Raw genomic sequence first — 23,164 nt, 5'->3', positions numbered from 1 at the left:
AGGCTTCCTGTGTTCTTAAAATTAATCATTAAAAAAGGAAAATTAAAAAAGAAGAAGTAATATGAAATCATCATGTTAAGATCAGATTTGAGGCTCTATGAATGTTAATTTTCTATCTGTGTATGTGAATCTTTGGTGGGGGAAGGGTAAGTTCTTAAAAGATAAAGATTTTTACTGAACTAAAAAAAAAAAAGACACAGGAGGAGAAATATACGGATAAACTTTCTCTTCATTGGGAGACTGGGTGGTATATAAAACAGAAAGAGCCAGACTTGAGGTCAGCTGGATCAGGGTTCCGATTCTAACTGGCCACCTTCCAGCTGCGTGATCTTAGTTAGACAAGCTAATCGACTTTTCTGAGCCTTCTTGTGAATCTGTAAAATGGCGGTAATAACTAGTTTATGAGATAATTTTGAACGTTAAACAAGAAAATAGACACGGTTCTACCATATGGGAGGAACTCAGTAAATGTTCATCTCTTTTCCAGTTTTTGGAACCTTATTGTAAACACTAATATTGTTTTTCTTAAATATGTCCCAATTTTTTTGGAATGGGTACGACATTCAGAACCTTCCTAATGGCGCTGCCAGGCACCTACCTGGGCATGAATGAAAATGAATCAAGCCTGAGCTCATCAGTAGCCCAACTTTGTCCCCAAAAAATCAATACAGGTTTCCCCACATTATGTAATATGTGCTTTCCTGAGACGTTGGAGGTAAATCAATTTTTTTCCCCAGTTCAACATGTCATCCAGTGAGCATCCGGAGTCACCTCAGCATCGTGCTGAGGCTACAAAGGGGACACACACATACACACACATGCACAACCAACTGTGAGTCTTGCTTTCAAGGTTCCTATATTTTTACCAAACCACACCATAAATATGCCAAAGGAGCTTGCTAAATGGCATCACATGGTAGACCCTTTTATAAAGCAAAGAACCCTTTTAACACAGGAAGAATTACTATCCAATTCACATCCTATTTACTTATATATTTGTATTTGTCAATTTGGATTTTCATGGTAAAGACCTTTTCCAACTCTGGCATATGGTAAACCGATAATGAATATTTGTTGAATAAATGAACAGAGTTCAAAATCAAGGCATGCCCATATTTGATAATCATATTTGTGTATGGCTAGATAACTCATAAGGACAAATAGTTTATAGCTATTTGTTCCCATAAGAATCTTGCAGGGGAGGAAAAACAGGCCTTTTTTATGCCCATTTCACAGGTGAGGCAACTGAGGCCTATAAAGAGTAACTGACTTCCTCAAATAAGTATCTGAAAAGTCTGTTGGAAGTTCAGTCCAGACTTTGCCAGCAGGGAAAGCCCCAGCAATGAAGTCAGGAAAATTTTAGCTCACTTGTCCCCTTGGCTGACTTGATCTTAGGACCTGTCAAGAGTACATGTCTGTCCTCCCAGGCATGCAGGCTGGAGGCCCCCAAAGCTTCAGCCCTTTCTTTTTCCATATCCTGTTGTCTTCCAGGGGTAGACATTCAACTCTGAAATCTGTGCCCTATTCTCCAGCCCCCTGTCTTGGCCCAAATGCCTGTTCTCCATCCCTGTCTCTCATCTCAGGCCCTCCCTGTGGGTGACCCTCTGCCCTTGAGTACATTTGTTTGGTTGTCACTTACTAAGCCCCTCCTTTATAACAGACACTGGGCTGGGGACTGGAGACACATGGCTGAATAAGACATGGCCTCTGCCCTCTGGAACACAGCTGAGTGGACAGTGCCATGAGAAAAAGCTAGATGGAGGACTCAACAGCACTTGGCAGGACATTTAAATATGACTGCTGTGCAGGGGAAATCTGTGTGGGGTTTTGAAGGATGAATAGGAGTTCATCAGATTGGCAGTGGGAGGGGAGGGAATTCCAGTGGGAGGAAAGAGCACCGGCAAAAATGCAGAGGTGTAAATTAGTAAGATCTGTTTAGGGCCCTACCAGGAGCTGGCATGGGTATGTTGCTAGCGAGGAGACAAGAAAGGTGAGACTGGAATGGAAAGTAGAGCCAGGAAAGAGGGTGTTTGGATTTTATCATCTGAGGGTCCCTGCCAGGTTTTTAGGCCAGGGCCTGATGTGATCAAATTTAAATTTTAGAAAAAGTACTCTGATAGCAGTGTGGGGAATGGATTAAGGAGCTCAAGGATCCATTTTGTTTTGTGCACCATTGTATCTCCAGCACCTAGTAGGTACACTGGCAGAGTAGGTGCCCTTGTATGTTGAAAGGGTGAATGAGTGATCCAGTTAGCAGCTTACTGCAGAAAACCAGGAGAAGTTTCTGAACTAAGATCATGAGAGTAGAGAAGAGTGGATTGACATGGGAAAGGTACAGGGTTTGTATCAGTCAGGAAAATGGAACCCAGGCCAGGAAGTACAGTGGAAAAAAATTAAAGCAAGGAACTAGTTATGAAGGTATTGGAAGAGCAGAAACAAACATAGAACAAACAACACGGTGTGGGGGGTGGGCCCAGAGGTTATCAACATCGTGAAGCTGCTTCCACCTTAGGGCAGGAGGGATGAAAGTTGTGTCACTTGATCCCAGGAGCCAGAGTGCCTAGAGCAAGCTAAGGCCGGGAAGAGGGAGGCGGTGCCTTGGTCGAGTCCCCGGGGAAGCCGACTGGAGATGGAGATTAGCATGCAGGAGGTTTATCAGGGAGTGCCTGTGGAAGGGGAGGGAAGGAATGGGACTGGGTGGAGAGAAGCGCTGGGCTGGAGGCAATCTCAGGGAAGAAATCAGTTGACCCTAAAGGGGCGGGCTGAAGCTGGGCTGCCCTTCAGAGTTGGCTCAAGTTCGGGAGAGGAGGCTGGACTCCACAATCACCTGTCATTGGATGTGGACCTCCTGGGAAGGGAGTGTGAACTTGGGGCAAGGTAGCCCTTCTCAGTTGAGGCAGTTTCCAAAACTCCCAAAAGGCGTTCCTAGCAGTCCCGGGGTGGAGGGTTGGGTGGATGTGGGTGGATAAATCCTTCATTCCTGTAGGGAGATCTGGCAGCACATGGCAACAGCTACACAGAGGGGCTGGTTAGCGGGGCCTGGGCCACAGAGGAGGTGCAGCCAGTGCCCAAAGCAGCACCCTCCCATCTCCCTCCAGGGCCTCCCTCTGGGCAAAATGGGCTGTAAGCCAGTGGGCAAGGGAGCATGAGAAATAGTCTGCAAGGGGCAGCTTCAGGAAGCTGAGGAGGGGACGGCAGGGGGTGGCTGAGAGAGCTAGCAGGTCTAGGATGGACCCAGTGACAACTGAGTGGGGGATAGGAAAAGGGTGGATTCAAGGGGAAATGACTGCCAGGGATTCTGGCCCTGGGGATGGGTGGTGGTGATGCCTTTCTCTCAGAAGAGGCAGTGAGGGAGGTGCACACCTTGGAGGAAGACGCTGGTGGCCCATGCTGAGTTTGCAATCCAAGTGCTGATGCCCAGCTGGCAGCTCAATGGATCTTAAATAAATAGCACAAAATGAACTTGAAAGAAGGAAAACCTCTCTCTGGTGGGCTCTCGCCTGGTTACAGGATTAAGTGCAGCCTTCTCAGCAGGCATTGGAGCTTTTCACATTTCCCCCAATGACACGTGCAAGTGCAGGCTCAGCTCCGGCCTTGCAGCCACCCTGGCCTCTTTAAGCTGACCCTACCCTTCCCCACATCCCTGCCCCCCCCCACCCCAGCAACTCCTTTACAATCCCACACATCCCCCCAGGTCAAATGCCTTCTGGGGGGAATCCTCCCTGACTTCTCTTTTCTCTGTACAAATTGTAATCTTCCCTGAGTTCCCACAAATGCTTAAGAGCTTGAATGCATTCAGTAGCTATTTGACCACAGCAAGTAACTTAACTTTGCAGGCTTCCTCTGTGTGAAAAATGGCAAAAAATAACCCCACTGGGTGGCTGTAAAACTGGTGTGTGTAAAGTGCACGTTACAGACCTCAATTGATGTTAGCTATTATTACTAGTTTTCATCTTCTAATCCCTAGCGTCTAGTTTAGCAGATGCTTCATTAGTATTTGTTGAACGAATGGAGATTTGATATAGAAAAGGATTTATCCTTGGGGCTCGACCTGGTTTTAGAAAATGAAGTATTTAGCAGAAGTACAGAAGGAACTGTCTGATAACAGTTATCTATGTTGGGTGTCCAGGGACTCCAAATGGACCTGGTTCTCGAAAGAAAGAAAATCGACAGATTCTAGGTTGTTTTTTCACGGAGCTTTGTGCAGGGTCTGACACACATCTCGAGCTCACCCAAATCACGTTGCACGAGTGTATGCACACGCCCTGGCAGGGTTGCCCGGGTGTAGGCAGCATCACTGTCGGTGGCCAGGATGACTTACACTCCGCTCCCCGGCCACCACGGAACCGGGCTGGCCCCGGCGTCCTAGACCCTACTGCGCGTGTGGAGGCTGGGGAGAGGGCAGGAATTCGGCGACGGCCACGTGGACCCCTTCCGCCCTCTCCCCACATCCTTTGTTTCCCACCGGCCCCGGCTCAGGAAGCTCTTTCTGCGAGTCACCGCGAAGGGGCGGCCCGGGAGCCCGGAGGAGCTATTTCCGTGCAATCCGGGCGGGCGGCAGGCGCGGGAGGGGCGTGGAGGTGGAGGCAGCGCAGAAGGCCCAGTGTTTGCTCTTATTTCATCCAACAGAAGGTTCTATTTGTGGAAGCGAACAGACGCTGGGGATTAGAGCTGGGAGGGGGCGGGAAAAGGAAAAAAGCCACATCCACTACCACGCGCAGGTCTTCCCCGGAACCACCGCGTGGGGGTGAATGAGTGATTCTGGAATTCATCACCTTCTCTCTCCTCCCTTCCTCCGGCTACCGCCGGGCCTCGGCGACGCCCACGGCTCCAACCGGAGGTCCCAAGGCGCGGGGCACTGGGGGGATCCCCGGGGCAAGAGGTGTCACCCCGCGGCTGCAGCGAGCGGCGGGTGCTGAGAGCCCTGGTGCGCGCGCCCGCAGTCCATTGTGCTCGGAGTGAATGGGGAGCGCGCACCAATCAACGGTCGCTTCGCCCCCCCACGGCCCCTCCCCTCCCGCCCACTTCCCCGGGACCCTGACGTCACGGGAACTTTTCCTCCGCCCCCTCCTCCGGCTTCTCGCGCTGAGCCCGCGGCCTGCGGGAGGGCGCGCGCCTCCTCCCGCCTAGACCGGCCCGGGGGGCGTGTGCGCGCGCCCCAGCGGGCTCAGGACACGCCACCTGCGCCGGAGCGCGCTCTGCCCGAAGCATCCCCAGCCGTCGGGCCACCCCCGTCGCCCCCGCCGGCCCAGCTGCACCTCCCCTCCGCTCCGGTGACTGCTCGCCCGGCGGCAGGGCCCGAGTCGTCGCAGCCACCTCATTGCACAACCCGGCTTCCCAACTGTTTACACAGCCCGGCCTGTGAGTGTATGTGTATACAGCGTGAGTCACCGGGAGGCGGAGGAGGTGGAGGAAAAGGAGAAGGAGGAGTGCACTGGCCGGGATCGGTACGGCGCACACACTCACTCACACTCAGTCAACCTCTCCGAGCGCGTCTGTCTCGCGCACACTCACGCCGGGAGCCCGGAGCGCTTAGGATCCCGGGCGCCGCGGAAAAGTTGGTCCGGCTTTCGCTCCGACACTTCTTGCTTCGGGAAGTGCATTTGCTCCGTGGCTCCGCCGAGCCTGCGGAATCCTGTTCTCGCTGCTCCGGACCTCGGAGGCCGCCGCCGCCTCTGCTTCCCCGACTGTCGGCAGCCTCTACAACAAGAGCGAGGCGCCCCGAGCCGGTACCCACGGGGATCCGGGGACCCGAACCGGCCTCCTTGCCCCGGACGCGCGGCCACCGTGGCCCTCGCGTGTACCGCGAGCGCCCGGGAGCGGCTCCGGCTTTGCCCCCCGTGGGGGCAGAACGAAGCTCCGTCTGCAGCCTCCATCCCGCGGGCTGGAGTAAGTCGCGGCGCCGGCGCCGACCCCGTTGCGCCTTCCCGCGCCGATCCGAGGACGTACAAAGCCGGGGACGCCCCGGCCGGGGACGGGATGCGGGTCGGTCCCGTGCGCTCTGCTATGAGCGGCGTCTCGCAGCCCCGCGCTCCGGCCTTGCTGCTCCCGGTCGGCCGGGGCGCCCCGGCCAAACGCCTGCTGGACGCGGACGACGCGGCGGCCGTGGCGGCCAAGTGCCCACGTCTCTCCGAGTGCTCTAGCCCCCCGGACTACCTCAGCCCCCCTGGCTCTCCCTGCAGCCCGCAGCCTCCGCCCGCCGCTCCGGGGGCTGGCGGCGGCTCCGGGAGCGCGCCGGGGCCCAGCCGCATCGCCGACTACCTGCTGCTGCCCCTGGCCGAGCGCGAGCATGTGTCCCGGGCGCTGTGCCTCCACACCGGCCGCGAGCTGCGCTGCAAGGTAGGCACTCAGGGGGCCGGGACCCGGCGGGGGGTCGCGGGGTGAGGGGGCACGGTGGCAGGCAAAGGTGTTTGGGGTCTCGCCCGCCGTCGCCCGGGGGCCGAAGGTGCCATCAGGGCTTGGGCTTGGGGCAAGGAGGATAAGGGCGTTTGAGCCCGGTAAGGCAGCATTTGACCAGGGTCGCCCTATTGGGGATTGAGGGGTTCGGATGGAGTGGTATAGCGGGGGCTTGGCGGTCGAGAGGAAGCGCGGTGCTCAGTTGCTTTACAACAACTATATTATTTGCTTAGCGCCGAGTTTAGTGCGTGGCGTTCCACATAAGTTGTGGAATTGAAATGGATTCCAGGGCCATGCCATTCCCCGTTTCCCATTCTCCTCGCTTCCCCCGCCCCTCGTTCTGGAAGGACGCTCTGCTGTGGGTGCCTCCTTGGAGCTTGGAGCAGCTGGCAACTCTCTTGCTGGGGCTGCGAGGCACCCGGGCTCAGCCGTGGGTGGTGAGGGGGCGGGAAGTCCGTGTTGGGCTCCGGTCTTGGGGATTCCGGCTGGAACCCGCGCCGGAACCGGAACCCTGTCCTCCCCAGAGAGTAGTCTGAGAGGGTCTTCCAGCGAGGGCGGGGGAATTTGGCCGGAATAGAAATGTTGGAAAGCCCACACCGACTAGGAACCCTCGCTTCCATTCATGTCTTGCTTTTCCGGCCCGCGATTTTCCTTTGAACATAAGGGGCTCCATCCAGGAGGGGATACAACTCGTGCAAACAGGATCCTCCGCACCCTCCTCTAGCGCCCATAGACGCAGGCCATGCACCCTTTGCGAGCTGGACACCCGGGCCTCAGACATCCCTGAGAACCCTCCGGGCTGCTCGTTTTCACCCGAAAGATAGGGTCACCCCTCAGTTTAAGTCGCTCTTTGGTTTTCCGCAACTCACCTGACCCCCCGAGCTCCCCTTCCCTGGGCTCGCTGCTGCCACCTACTGTCCGACCCGAAGGAAACTTCACATGTGTGATCAAGCCCAGTTTAAAGGGGGGAAAAATCTTTTCTTCTTGGTGGCTGGGGAGCAGGGCTCAGAGGGTATGAGTGTGGGCTGGGGTGGGAGGAGGGGGGCAGCGGAAAGGTTTTTCGAGCTGGTGCCAGAGCAACCCAGGGTCAGAGGTGGGGTGGGTCTGGTCATTGTGCAACCCCTTCCAGTTCCTCCGAGCAGATAATAGCTGAATCCAGATGGTGACAGCCCGTGTGTCACCGTTTCCAGTTGAGTCTAGGATATGAGTAACCGGACTAAACCAAAGGCCCTTAAAGAGAACAGCCAGCTTCTCAGAGAAGATGCTACCCATGTCCCGAGTGAAAGTGGGGATGGGAGTTGGTGGTGGTGGTGGGGGAGATAAGTAAACAAATGAAAACCCCCCCGAGAGGATCCCGTATCCCTCCTGTGGGAATTTTAACTCAAGACTGCTTATACCTGAGTCAGCCTAGGCAGGTTGCTTAGGGCTGTGTTGACAGTCTTGCGCTTGGAGTCATGTGTTCCTTCTGAGTAATGACAGAGCTGTACGTTGTCCAGCTGTATGTTCTTCCACCTGGAGGCTGCAGAGTCACCATGTCCTGTGCTCTCTCTGGGCTGCAGGAGGTCATGCATTTCCAGGGCCTGCTCCTGGAGATCCCAGGGGGACCTCTATCAGCCACTTTGCACAGCACTACCTGCCAACGAGAAAGGGCCACAGAGGGTGGGGACTTAGGAGCTTAGCTCTCTGGAGCCGGAAGGCCATACATAGAAGACTTCTTTCAAACCATCCATATGGTAGCTCTTTGGAGATTTGCTAGCCCTAGGTGCTACTGCTTTTGGGTGTTAGGAGTAGCCCAGGCTGCATAAGGTGGGGTTGCAGAGCTAACAGGGGTTGCAGGAGGTTGGGGTAAATGAATGGAGCCTCGCTTTCAACCAAAGCCCAGAGATTGAGAACTGCAGCCCAGCCCAGGATCTGGGAGGCAGCCTCTGCTTTTCTAGCCTCCTAAGTGAGTCCCTTCTCTCTGCAGGTGTTTCCCATTAAACACTACCAGGACAGAATCCGGCCTTACATCCAGCTGCCCTCACACAGGAACATCACTGGCATTGTGGAAGTGATCCTTGGGGAAACCAAAGCCTATGTCTTCTTTGAGAGGGACTTTGGGGACATGCACTCCTACGTGCGCAGCCGGAAGAGGCTGCGGGAAGAGGAGGCTGCCCGGCTCTTCAAGCAGATCGTCTCTGCCGTTGCCCACTGCCACCAGTCAGCCATCGTGCTGGGGGACCTAAAGCTTAGGAAGTTTGTCTTCTCCACGGAGGAGAGGTGAGCAGCCTCTACAGCCCCTCCTGTGCCTTTTGACACCAAAATGAGGGTCCAGGTCGAGCAGTTAGGTGCAGGGTGTTGGTTCAAAACAACACCAAGGGCTCAGTTGTCCCAGAGTTAGTCTTTAGAAATCCTCTCTCCAGAGGAGCCAAAGCCAAAGTTGGTTATTCTGCACCCTTGTGGACATGGCCTGGGGACACCTTGGTGCATCTGTGGGGTGTCACGTGAGGACAGGATGCCCTCCCCGCTTCCACCCCAGGATCAGGTTTATTCCCCATCGTTGTCAGAAAGGTCAGTTCTTCTGGGGTACAAATGTCAGTCTACCCTTCACAACATCCATTCCTAGAGGATGTCTTCAAATCCTTGTTTATACCGAGTGGGTTTTTTTTTTCTTGTTTTCTTCCCCTGTTTACTTATTTATTTATTGTACCTAATAAGTATCACAGAGCTGGTCAGACTGTCGTATTTGCAGAAACCTATCCCTTTCCTTCACACCACCCTCCTATTATGAGTCAGGCTTGGCCCCCAATATCTTCTCCCCATTCTCCGGTGACTTTTTAGACATCTTGTTTGGATACATCTTCAGAAGATAGCCACAGCTGAATGAGAAATGGAAGCTGGCTAGAATTGGTTGCTAAATATAGATCATGGCTTACCTCATAAAGAACAAGATGAGCTCGATAAGACAATAATGTGACATTAAGATTCAGAGTTGAGGTTTCAGTTGAGAATTCAGGAAGCCACAGGAGATAAACCTTACCTGATTTTAAGAGGTGGGCCACATCCCTTGTGGAAAGATGAAAAGCAATACCATTGTAGAATTGCACAGGTGGGTGTGTGTTACTTTGTTGTAGGTACTCATGCAGGGCTCACCCCACCTGTGCTCTTTTTACCCTTCACTTCAGATCCTATGAAAAAGTTTAGGGTTGAGTTGCCAGAAAGCATGGCTTTGTGTCTGACCTTGCAAGAGTCATTGGATCATACTGATTAGCAAGGAAAAGCAAAGTGTTGGCAATGAAGAAGTTTGCAATTCCTGGAACACTCTCCTTTGATATGGTGATGTATTTTCTGAAACACACCTTACACACCTCCTTGCTTACTGTTGAAATCTGCTATTGCACAGGCGAATATCACGTGCGTGGAGTTTGGCAACCCGAGGGTTAAGCAATGACAGGCTGACGCTATTCGTGTAACCAGCACAGGTGCAGGGTTTTAGTACTACAGCAGCCAATCAGTGGCAGACAGTGTGGGTTGAGTCATATTTTCCGTTTACAGAACCAATGGGTATTTTACATAACGACGGGCAGCGGCGGGGGGGGGGGGGGGGGGGACCGGGGGGAGGTCAGGCTGAGGACATACTGAAGTTAGCACATGTATACTACACTCCAGGGAACAGGAAGGCAGGAAGAAGAAGAAAAAAAACCGAAAAAAAACCTAGACCTTTGAGAGGAAAAGGAATTGACCCAGTAGCCTGTACCAAATGTTTGCCTCTAACTTCGCAACGAGTGACTTACTGACACAGGCTTGTTTCAGAGAGGCTGGGAGGAGCATAAGTGGCCACCATGTATTGGAGACTCCCCACATGGTTCTGGGCTTTGGGGGAGCCAAGAGGCTTGAGTGGCTGGATCTGAACAAGGAGGCACCTGCAGCTTCATCAGAGAGCCTTAACTAAAGATGTTTCAAACCTTAGTTGTTACTTGAAGAGAGAAACTTTTACCTGAGTAAATGAGCTCAGGTGTTGATGTGCCATCCTAGGGTGTGTGTGCATGTGTGTGTGTGTGTGTGTTTGTATGTGCATGTGCACACATACAAGGGCGTTTTAGGGCTCCTGCATCTTTCAAATCCACCAGCTGCTTTTCTTTGTCCTCTCTGTCCAGACTGAGCATTCTTTGCAATTAAACCTCCCAATAAATGTAATTAACATTCCTTGTACATTTCCCATCATAGCCATCATGGCTTGGGCTCAGGTGGACAGAATTCCCTCTGTGTGTATATATCAATGTGAGCAGGAGTGCTAAGAACCTGTGCGCAATAACAGTGACCTTGGGCTCCGTGTTCTGTAATGTTCTGTAATGCCAAGCAATGGGTCCAAGTAGCCCTGGCAGTCAGTGGCATGATAAGAGATAAGATCGGCTTGTAGGATGCCCAGGCTCTCCCTGGAGCAGTAGGGTAAACTGTTCTTGCCTGATAGCTTTTGGAGAAATGTCAGCATTCCCCTGAGACAGGCTCCCACTGCTGCATTGTGAACTTTGTAAATTGTGTAACCCCTATTAGGATATGTCTTATAAGCTGTAGCATATTGAATAGTATTTGGGGCTTTGCATCATACCCTCCACCCCAGGCTCTCCCTCAATACTTTGCTAATGTTTATTGCAGTTTGTATTGGTTTGTGAAATCCTGAGTCCTCCTGGGTGATGCAAGGCACTGCTAACTGGATGAAGGGGTAACTGGCATTCCTTGGGCCTTTGCGATGAGTACTTGTGGGCGCTATTATCGGGGAGGCCTTGTTTTTCATAGTAGCTGATCTGGAAGTAATGGCTTGTTTCCTCTCTCCTACAGAACCCAGCTCAGACTGGAAAGTCTAGAAGATACACACATAATTAAGGGAGAAGATGATGCTTTGTCAGACAAACACGGCTGCCCAGCCTACGTGAGCCCGGAGATTCTCAACACCACAGGGACCTACTCCGGAAAGGCGGCGGACGTTTGGAGCCTCGGGGTGATGCTCTATACCCTTTTGGTGGGACGATACCCCTTCCATGACTCAGACCCCAGTGCCCTTTTCTCCAAAATCCGACGTGGACAGTTCTGCATTCCTGACCACATTTCCCCCAAAGCCAGGTGCCTCATTCGCAGCCTCCTGAGACGGGAGCCTTCAGAAAGACTCACTGCTCCAGAGATCTTACTCCATCCCTGGTTCGAGTCTGTCTTGGAACCTGGGTACGTCGACTCAGAAATAGGAACTTCCGACCAGATTGTTCCAGAGTACCAGGAGGACAGTGACATCAGTTCCTTCTTCTGCTAATCCCCAAACCTCAGAAACCTCATAATTCTCACACATGGCATTTCCATTTCTAAAGATGGACAGGCCTTTCGGCGTCTGGCCAGCCAGACACGTGATGGCGTAAAGACTGTCACTGCTGAATTCAACATGGCGCCCTCTTTCCTGTCTGTCCTGATGAGTGACAGCATACACTCTGATTGGCTGCCCTGCAGAGTTGTTTCCCTTAATGAACCTTCGCCAACTGTCCCTTTGTCAGATTTGGGGCTTCCGCATCTTTTATAGGTGGCAAGGAGTGTGGATATCCTACAGCATGTGATCAGGTGAAATGAACATTCTAAAGGGAGAGGAAATGAATCGCACAGTGGCATTTTGGGCAATAACCATATTTTTAACAGGGTGACAAATAATTTGGGCCAATAAACCTGCCATCTTCGAACTTGTCTTTGGTAGCCAGACTTTTGCTACCCTAGCTTCTCTGATCGGAAAGTTGTTTTTTCTGGTTTGGTTTAACACTCACCCTTTCTTCATCTTTTTGGAGCAGACTGTTTCAGGGGCATAGGAGCCTGCCCGAACCACGAACCCAGAATTTCTCCTCCATTTCCTGCCAAGACCTCATTTGCACTAATGCCTTCTTTCTGACCTTGAAATGCGCCCTCCCACCTCTTCACTATAAAAGCACTTACCAGCTAACTGTGGAAAAGTATCATAAAAGATTCAAACTCCTGGCTATTTTAGAACTCTGAGCTCAGACAGAGAGACTGGAGACTTCTAACAAGAATTTGAGCACTTGGAAACCATTAGCTTTCTTGGTTCCCCTCAAATATGTTAGCATTTATCCTTTACTTTTTTCCCCAAGACCATCTCAGGGTGGAGCATTTTGTCTAGGAGGAGAAAGATAAGAAGGCTCTCCATTCCCTCTCCCAAGAGAAAATGTTAAACATCTTTGTACTTCAGAGAAAGTGAATTTTGGATAGTCTTAGACGGTTCTCAGACTAACTTCCAGAATTATACTTTAACCACCCCCATGGGTATGGTCTGCAGTTCCGCATGACAGGTTGTTAATATTTCAGATGTGGTGTGGTTTATGAATACATCTGTATCATCAGTATCTGGGATGAAATAGCAAGCCCCAAATCTTTAAACTTGAAAGGGACATTAAAAGTCATCTGGTCCAACTTCTTTTGTTTCTCTGCCACCTACCAATGCAGAAATCCGCCGCCCCCCCCTCACAACTTCTTTCACAGGTGGTCTTCAACCTCTTTTTGAATGCTTCCAGAGATGGGAACTCACTACCTACAAAAGATAGAGCTTAACAAAGAAACTGCAACTTGCATTAAAAAAACAAGTACAGATGAAATATCAGTAAATGTCTCAGACAGTACTGAAATCAGGTGATTAAACGGGTAAACCAAACATACTGTATTTTGAGAAATGGCACAAAAACAGGCAGTCACTTTTAAGGGCTACGCCTAGGCAAACTACTAACATGCATTGTGAGAATACCGTGTATACCTCACGTACTGTGTACTTTGTACATAGAGTGTACCTTTTATACATATGTCCGATTTTTTTGTTGTTGTTTTGGCTCTGACGCTTGTTCTGTTGTCTGTGTCTGTCTGAATAACCTGCGTGTCTAAGACCACGTGAAATGTGAATGATCATTGGCAATATTACCTTGACAGAATCATGGGACTTGGAGAAGAGGGAGGACAGAAGCCTCTGTCGCGCTAACGCTCTTGTGGTTGCTTGAATGTTGTATCTGTGATACATGACCCGGCTAAGGACTCTGGGCTGGCTGGGGCTTCAAAACACTAGATCCTTCCTGTACATGTGTATATATGTGAGACGGCTGTTTCTGACTTGTAGAGAAATTTTAATAAATCTGGTTTCGTAAATTGGTGCAGTGACTTTCTTTGGAGTCCGATCTGCCATCGCCTGGTGCAATTTCACCCTGAGGATGCAAAGGTCTCTGGCATCAGGGCCTGGAATCTCGAGGAAGAGATGGAGAAGTAAACAGATGATGATTATTATGTATGACCTTTGACAGCTGAGCCCATTCACTTTTTCCATTGAAGTGGGCAAATTCATTTTGATGGGTGAAACCAATTTGGTGAATCAGGTTGGTGAGGGCTATGGGTTGAAGTTAGAGTCGAAAAACATTTCAAGAGGAGCATACATAAAAAAGTCTTGAGTTGTAAGAGTCCCTCTGACTTATGGTCCTTTTTAGTTCAGGGACCCTTGAGAATTTGATGAAAATTGTGGACACTCCTCAGAAAAATGTACATGTGTATCCAACAGAATTTTGTTGTAATTTCAGAGGTCCACATACATCCCTGAAGGCATCACAGGACTTCTGATGAGAACCAACCTCCCCCCTTACCTCCCCCATTAGACTTAATTAAAATGGCTAATTGAGGCTCTTCCTTTTTGTCCTTTTTTCCTGTAAGTGTGAGAATGGAACTAAAGGAAGGAAAACTGAAAACAACATTATTTTGTATTACAAAGGCAGAGAAAGAGGATTTTGATTTGATTAGGTGTATAGCTTCACTATCACATCAGAATTTATTCTATATGAAGTCAGCATCCAGAGTGATTTAAAAAAAATATTTGCATTGTAAGTGTAACAAATATATAGAAAAATACACGTAGAAGTGTGTGGCTCTGAATTTTCACAAAACAAACACACTGGCCTAACCTACAGTCAGGGCAAGGAAACAAAACACTGCCAGGACCCCAGGAGCCCCCTCCTACGCATTTCAGTCCCTACCTGACACCTCCTCCAAGGGTTACCACCATGGGACAGAATTTTAACTCTAAGTTCTAATGGTAAAAGTTAGAATGAGGATTAAGTCATCACTCTGGGCTTAAACGAACAGGCATACAGAAATTACAGGTGGCACAGTTGCCCTTTTCTAGGACTTAGGCTGAGATCACTCAGGAAAGAAACCTATGATACCAAAGTAAGTGCAACTCAGGCCTCGTGACCCAGGAACTTAAGAAATGGGAAAAGCACAAAGCAACACAAAGAATGGTCAGATGCCTGAGTAGCTAAGAGACTAGGAAGCTGGGAGTTGATCTAGGGCCATTCCACGAAGAAGACCCTTATACCCCAAAGTTCCTGGGTCCTCAGAACATACACTGCAATTTCTCCCTGCCCTGATGAACCCAGGCGAGGCTCAGCACATCTTCTTGGGCACACAGAAGGCTAATACTTTGGACTTCACAGAGCTTTTTAATCTAAGGATTTCAAAATACTTTGCAAGCAATTAAGGTTACAGCACCTTTTTGTACTGTCGTTGCATGAACAAAGTGGAGAGAAATATGGGTCAGGATTGGCTGGGATGACACGTGATGCCACAAATCCATAAATTTAATCTCTTCAAAGGTTGGAACAAATCTGGGGCAATCACAACCAGTTACATTATAGAAGGTCGGAAGGAGAGTGTACCGAGCACTGGTTACAAAGCTGATCACTTTTGTTTTCTCTTGTACCCTCAACATAAATCATTCAAGTAACATCTCAATGACTGTTTATTCATATTGTACTTTCTAGAAGTTTTCACTCTTTTTCTCCCCTTTTCCTTCTCCCTCTCCTTCTCTCTCTCCTTTTATATTCACAGCAGCCAAGTGAAATAGGCAAGTCAAATATTATTTGCTCCATTTGATAGATGAGAAAACAGGCTCGAATGTCTTTCAGGAGCTACTTAGAAGTAAGCAGCTCAGGGCTGGGACATAAACTCAGGTCTTTAACTCCTTGTCTAATGTTGTGGCTATGTCTGCACACGGTTGTTTAAATTCTTCTGGTAAGAATGACGACTGGAGAAGATGGTTCAAGACAAATACAGATACTGAGATTTTAGCCCCTTCAATGTCTTCACAACGATTCAGTACGTTAGTTATAAAGGTGGGAGCATTACTGAAGATGAGAGATATCCATTATTCAAAAAACATTTACTGTTCACCTACCATGTGCCAGGCACTGTGGTAAACCCTTGGGAAACAGATGACCAAGACTCAGTCCTAGCTCAGTGAATAGAAATCTCCATGAAGTTGGGGACTGTGACCATCTTTGTCACCCCTGGCTCCCAGCACTCAGCTCAGTGCCTATCACAGGAAGGTGTCCAATGCCAACATGGATGGATGAGTGGGTGGGTGAGTGGATGAGTGGATGGATGAGTGGGTAGGTGAATGGATGAGTGGATGGATGAGTGGGTGGGTGAGTGGATGAGTGGATGGATGAGTGGGTGGGTGCGTGGATGGATGAGTGGCTGGGTGAATGGATGAGTGGATGGATGAGTGGGTGGGTGAATGGATGAGTGGGTGGAAGAGTGGGTGGGTGAATGGATGAGTGGATGGATGAGTGGGTGGGTGAGTGGATGAGTGGATGGATGAGTGGGTGGGTGAGTGGATGAGTGGATGGATGAGTGGGTGGGTGCGTGGATGGATGAGTGGGTGGGTGAATGGATGAGTGGATGGATGAGTGGGTGGGTGAATGGATGAGTGGGTGGAAGAGTGGGTGGGTGAATGGATGAGTGGATGGATGAGTGGGTGGGTGAGTGGATGAGTGGATGGATGAGTGGGTGGGTGAGTGGATGAGTGGATGGATGAGTGGGTAGGTGAATGGATGAGTGGATGGATGAGTGGGTGGGTGCGTGGATGGATGAGTGGGTGGGTGAATGGATGAGTGGATGGAAGAGTGGGTGGGTGAATGGATGAGTGGATGGATGAGTGGGTGGGTGAGTGGATGGATGAGTGGGTGGGTGAATGGATGAGTAGATGGATGAGTGGGTGGGTGAGTGGATGGATGAGTGGGTGGGTGAATGGATGAGTAGATGGATGAGTGGGTGGGTGAGTGGATGGATGAGTGGGTGGGTGAGTGGATGGATGAGTGGGTGGGTGAATGGATGAGTGGATGGATGAGTGGGTGGGTGAGTGGATGGGTGAGTGGATGGATGAGTGGGTGGGTGAGTGGATGGATGAGTGGGTGGGTGAATGGATGAGTGGATGGATGAGTGGGTGGGTGAGTGGATGCAGGAGTGGGTGGGTGAGTGGATGAGTGGATGGATGGGTGGGTGGGTGCATGTGTGGTTGGATAAATGGAGGGATGTCCTCCAGCAGCTCAGAGCCTAATGGGCCTCCAAGTCTGAGAGCCAAGAGCACAGAAGCCGGGATCTTGTGACAGGGGTCTCTCCCTAGCTCTGAAGCTCTTCCACTATTTGACCTTGAACAAGCAGATCTGCCTCTCTGGTTCTCATTTGCTCATCTTTAAACAGGAGTGATACTCTTTGACTTCTTCGTCCTCTTCAGCTGGTATTCTGTGAAAAGAGACTGATTGTGTGAAAACAGGGCCTACAATAATCTTCGTCAGAGGGACCATTGGAATAGCTTTATGCTTCCTTTTAAAACTAGTCACAGGCAGCGTGAAACTAGAATGAAAATTTCATTCTGGATGAGAAAAGACATTGTAGCAATGAAGATTATGGAACTGGCTTTTCAATATGATTTTGGCTCCCCTCCAAAAAAAAAAAAAAAGAGGAGTAGGATCTCATTACCAACCCCTGGGAACTGCCCATATGAGATTTCAGCGGATTCTTTTTTTTTTTTTTTTTTCGGTACGTGGGCCTCTCACTGTTGTGGCCTCTCCTGTTGTGGAGCACAGGCTCCGGACGCGCAGGCCCAGCGGCCATGGGTCACGGGCCCAGCTGCTCCGCGGCATGTGGGATCTTCCCGGACCGGGGCACGAACCCGTGTCCCCTGCATCGGCAGGCGGACTCTCAACCACTGCGCCACCAGGGAAGCCCTCAGTGGATTCTTAAAGATCCCAGTAGCAGTCAATGACTTAGGGTTTCTAGAAGAGGTAGGAAAAGAGAAAGATGGTCCCTTTCACAAATATCACACCTCAATCCTGCTTGATGCTTTACAGTACGCATCTCATTTTATCTTCTCAGCAACCCTGTGAAGTGAATGATTTGTTCCCATTTAGCAGATATGGATGCCGAGACCTAGAGGCTGAACAGTGTGTCCAAGTTCATGCAGTGGGTGGATGGGACTCTAACCTGGCCTGTTTGACTCCAGATCTTTGCCTTTTCCAGTCCTGTGCTTTACACTTTGGGTTTGATGTGCTAGACCAGCAACATGATATCCTCTTTTTGGAGCAGCCATTGTGCTGGGAGATTTTTTGCCAGGAAGTGTACCATATGCTGGGCTACTCCTTGTTTTAGTCTATGATTTCTGCTTGCTGAGACTTATCAACAGAGCGCTCATGGTGTACTAAGAGCCGTGCTAAGTGCTTCACGTGAATTAACAAATGATTACCTCACAGCACCCCTATGAAGCAGTACTGGTATCATCCCCTTTTTATAGATAAAGAGACTGAGGTTCAGATAGGGTGAGGGATTTATCCAAAGTCACACAGCACAGCATTCATCCAGAGCCCTTAACCATGAGGGCTTACTGCCTCTTGGTTTTTAGAACTGGGAGACTTTGTAAGTGATTTAGTCCTAAATGCAATGAGGCATCCTGGAACAGGAAAAGGACGTTAGTGAGTAAATGAGTGAAATCCAAATAAAGTCTGGATTTTAATTAGTAATAATGTGCCACTGTTGGTTTCTTAATTGGGACAAATGTACCATGGAAATGTAAAATGATATCATGAGGGGAAACTGAGTGAGAGATATGCGGCAACTAACTGTACTATTTCTGCAACTTTTCTGTAAATCTAAAATCATTCCAAAATAAAATGTTTATTATAAAAAAAATGATTTAGTCCACACTTACCCCATTTTAGGAGGGGACACCAAGGCTGAGACTGGGGGAGCCACAGCCAAACAGCGGCCAGGCCACTCCTGACCAAGCTCCTACCCCCGCACCTGCCCCGCTGCAGCTCAGCTTCCTGGGTGCAAGCTGGTGTGCTGTGCGTGACCTTCTAGAATGTGTCTGGACCCAAATGAGATCAATGTCAGGCACTTCCATGGAATGAGCCAGAATAATTTTGGACGTAGGACACGGCATTTTGAAAGCATCGGTTCTGAGGTCTGTCCTTTCAGGCAGTGACTACATGAGTGTCCCCAGCACTTTCCTCACCTGGCCGTCGCACTTGGTCAGCACAGCCCGGCGAGCCAGGCCCGTGGCTGTGCAGCTCAGTCATGATCTCAACTCCATGCCTCATTTGCTAGAAGGCAGCAGGTGCATCCCCAGTAGAAGGCTGGACTACGAGGGCCTGTGGGGTCAGGGTTCAAGTACACTCCAAACGGACTTCCCATCCCCGTTACACGCAGGGAGGCCTTTGGGAGGTGAAGAGCCACCAAACCCACTCCCTGTGGAGCCATAGCTGTCAGCAGCTGGGAGGCAGGTTCACCCACACTCTCCCCATTTTATGGGTGGGGAAGCTAAGGCTGAGAGAGGGGAAAGAAGAGCCGATTTGCAGCCAACGCTCGTCTTGTATTTGAAATTTTCTTTCTCAGTAGCTGCAGTTAGAGTTGGTTTCCAAGTTCTTGCTGATCAGCATCTTTCTCACTTCTTCACTGGGGAAGTGAATTTGTGGAGGACATTTCACGGACAGCCCCTGAACACTCAATATGCTTTCGACACACTGCTGGATGTCCTGTGCCAATTATGAACACAGAAAGGGAATAATTAGAAAGACTGTGATGATAGGAACCCACGTGTACTGAGTACTCATGTCTGCCCAGCGCTGCCTTAGCACTTTACCGACATGGCCTCATTTCATTCTTATAACAGCTCTGTGAGGAAGGCACTCTTATTTGTTCCATTTTACAGGTAGGTACATGGAAACCCAGAGAGGGTAAGTAACTTGCTCAAGGTCACACAGCTAGTAAATGGGATCTGAACATAGGGAGTCTCATGCTAATGAATATGCTCTTAACGTGTGAGTGACCTGTTCCCCCATTTTGGCAGATGTTCATCTTTTATATTTATTCCCACAACTAAAGTCCTATCATGTCAGTAGACCCTGAGCTCTCTTGGGGTAAAACACTTTATACTTCCCAGAGCTGGCAGGAAAGAGGAAAGAGCTTGAACTTCAGGGTGAGAGAGACCTGGTAGCAAATACCAGCTCCATAGCTAATTAGCTGTACGACAAGTCACGTAACTGCTCCCTGCCTCAGCTGCAATAATAATGTCACCTGTCTCCAATGCTGTGCGGCGAGGGTTACATGAAGTAAACCTGTTCAGTGTCTAGGCCAAGGTGCCTCGTAGGTGGCTTGAAATTCAGGCAAATCCCTTCAAAGTAGAAAGAATGCAGGCTGTGAAGTCAGACGGACCTGGATTTGGATCCCAGCCTCCCTCTTTACTTGGTCTGTGGCCTTCAGCAAGTTGCAACATCTTTCTGACCCATTATTTCCTCATCTGTAAAATGGGTACATAAAAATAAGTGTTTTGCAGAGCTGCAGGGCTGCAGGCAGGACTGGTGATAAAACACACAAAGGGCCTGGCCTGGGATTTCGGTCAGAGATTAGTGTTCCCGTTGTCATTATTACACGTCCCCCTCTCTCCTTTGTCATAACTGTTCTTTTCCTTCTGGCTTGCAGGCTTGTCAGGTCAAAGTGTTGACTGTTCTAGGGGGCAGCTTAGATGGGAGGGCCAGTCTCGGGGAGCAGGGCAGCGCCCAGAGCATTAGCCTTCCCACTACCTGCTTCCCCAGGGGGCCTGTTGACCTTGGCCTTAGTCAGTTCAAGTGAGCAGAGAACAGTCTGGCTTCTCTGTCTTTGTCCAGCTGGCCAGCTCCACCAGGGTCTCAGAAACCCACCTTGGGAGCCCAGGGGGACTTGAAACTGCCATTTCACAGACACCCAAGAGGCCTCACTGGGATCCCACAAGGAGAACAGGGATTAAAAAATTAACCCATGCCCAGTTTCCGCAGAGGCAGAGGTAGCTTAGTTCTAGCCAGCAGGGTGGCAAAGTGAGGATCATGGAGTTGCAGAGGCCCAGGGTTTGAAGTGTGGCTCTAGAACTTACCTGCAGAGGGAACTCACCCACCTCAGCTTCAGTTGTCTTACCTGTGAAATGGGTTCGTGAGCATTCCCACTTCCTGAGATTGTGCAGTTTAGATAAGATCATGCCAGTAAAACATTTCCCACATGCCTGCCATGTATCAAAGTCTCAACAAATGTTGGCTACCAACAACTGGGGTCGATGATGGCCAAAAGCAGTAAGTCAACTCATTAAAAACATATGCTTAGTGGGGCTTCTCATAAGTGGGGTTGGGGATCTTGTTAAGATGCAGATTCTGTTCATTAGGGCTGGGTGGGGCCGGAGACTCCACATTTTCAACCAGCTCCTGGGTGAAGCTGACGCTGTTGACCAATTAAGGCAACATGAGATTGCCACCCATTTTCAAACAGAGACCCGTTAAGTCTCAGTTAAGGTGAGGTCATTCCTGAAAATGGGTATATTTTGGGTAAATTCAGGAGAGGGGAGTGGCGAGGAACTCATATTACTGAGTAGCTGCTTGGCATTGGGTGTGTTGAATGAATCATCTCTTGCAATCCTCACAGCATCTCTGAGGGATATCATCATCTCCTTTGTACAGATGGGGAACGGAGACTCAGATGTTAAGTGCTCAAGGTCACAGAGCTCACTAAAGACAGGACTGGGATATGGACTTGTCTGCCTGCTTCCAGTCCCATCACCTTTCTCAACCTCAGAGGCAGCGGCCAGAGCCTGAGAACACAGCTGAAATAAGACCTTGGTTTCCCAGTTGGCAGAATGAGTGGCCTGTGTGTAAATGACCTCTAAGCTCCCTCCCCAGCCTCCTGTTGGAAGAGTTTGCCAGTCCGTGTGCTCTCTACTCTTACTCAGCATTCACTTGGCTGTGTCCCCGTGGTGCTTCCTAATTTGGTGCTGACGTTCTGGTTGCAGATGCATCAATGTCACCCTGTCAAGTTAGGAACACCAGCAGAGCTGCTGGGCCCAGTCATCTTTCCAAGAGCTGGCCAAGGCGGTGCAGTGGTGACCAGAATAAACTCAGCACCCGGGCCAAAAAGAACATTCTTCCACACCCCAGAGATGAGACTTTCGGTGTCCCTGCAGGTAGAGAAGGCCACTTGCGTCAGCTGGAAGTCATGTGGGGTCTGGTTTCACCTGGAGCCCAGTCTTGGAGTCTTAACCCCGCAGGGCCTGGGTGCTAAAGGGTTTTGTTTGAACTCACACTTGGTGAGGCAGGCAGAGGCACCTACATGCCTCATGTGGGCTCACACATACCTCCTGGGCTCATAGAGCAGAGGTTCTGAGAACTGGGTAGGATTTCAGAAGGACATGTTGGCCAGAGCTAAAATCTCTGGGTTCAAATCCTGACTCTGCCACTTTCGAGTGTGTGACCTTGGACAACTTATTTAATCTCCCTAGGCCTCTGTTTCCTCTTCTGTAAAATGGGGCTAACGGTAGTAGTTGTCTGGTAGGGATGTGGTGAGAATTGAATGAGTTAATACATAAACAGCCCTTAGAACAGTGTCTGGCATGTGGCAAGCAAGTAGGCCATCTTCATAAAATGTGAAATCTGTCAGAGCAGGAACTTATCTGTTTTTATTGTTGGATACCTAGTACCTGGAAGAATGACTGGACTGGTGGATGCTCATGAATACCTGTGCAATGACTGAATCAGAGAGCTCTAGAGTGTGGTTTTCAAACTGTGTTCCAAGGAACGCTAGGGGCCACTGCATGGTGAGTTGGTGGGAGTGTGAGGGAGAAACACTTGAGAAGGTGTCAGCATCATTCTGCTCCTTTCGCCCGCCCAGAGCTTCTCCAATTTATGCGCTGGATATATGGTTTCTACATAAAATGATATTGGGAGGAAGACTTTTGCAGCTCAAATTATTTGAAACTATCAATATCCAACATTTGGTCCCTAGACTGTCAGATTGCCCCGGGTGAGGGTTAAGAGTGCTGATTTCCTGACTCCACCAATGATCTGCTGAATCCCATTTTCTTGGGAAAGGACATGCATTTTAAATCGATTTCTTAGGCCATTCCTATTCATGCTAACATCCAAAGAACATGCTTCTAATCATTTTACAAGTGGGGAAGTTGAGACCTTGTTAGGTGACGTGCCTGGCTCAGGGTCTCCCAGGCTGGTGTAAAGGTGTCTGAACTCCAAGACCAGTGCTCTTTTCATGCTGTAACTTCTGTGACTCTTAAACAGGTGAAGCCCTTGCAGAGACCCCTCCCAGGTTACGAGAAGGGGTGCCGGGAGGGAGACAGGACCGGTCAACACTATCTCGGCCTTGTGGGAACTTTCTGCCTCTGGGAGCTTTGCTCTGCCCACACATACCGCAGGGTAGGCACGCAGTGGGTGTTGGAATGGAAGAAGGAGCAAGTGAAAAAATGACATTCTTATGGAGAGATAGAAACAAAGCATGTGCAATGTAATGGCAGGTACTACTGAGATCTGGGAAGAAAGTAAAACTAGGTAAGGGTACAGAGTGATAGGTTGAGGGACTATTCTAGATAGAATGGGGACAGAAGGTCTCTTTTGAGGAGGTGACTTTG

At 49.9% G+C, this 23,164-nt stretch overlaps 1 protein-coding gene across 1 annotated transcript; it reads left to right on the top strand.

Moving 5' to 3' along the window:
- Window positions 1-5,088: 5,088 nt before the first annotated feature.
- On the top strand, window positions 5,089-13,559 carry TRIB1 (tribbles pseudokinase 1). Its single transcript, XM_082601316.1, has 3 exons — window positions 5,089-6,339; window positions 8,363-8,655; window positions 11,215-13,559. Exons 1-3 carry the CDS (start codon window positions 5,980-5,982, stop codon window positions 11,678-11,680), a joined length of 1,119 nt encoding a protein of 372 aa, XP_082457442.1. The 5' UTR covers window positions 5,089-5,979; the 3' UTR covers window positions 11,681-13,559.
- Window positions 13,560-23,164: the final 9,605 nt, after the last annotated feature.

Source organism: Mesoplodon mirus (genome assembly GCF_964341445.2).
Source record: "Mesoplodon mirus genome assembly, chromosome: 16".
Taxonomy (NCBI): domain Eukaryota; kingdom Metazoa; phylum Chordata; class Mammalia; order Artiodactyla; family Ziphiidae; genus Mesoplodon; species Mesoplodon mirus.
This window is presented reverse-complemented; position numbering and strand designations above follow the sequence as displayed.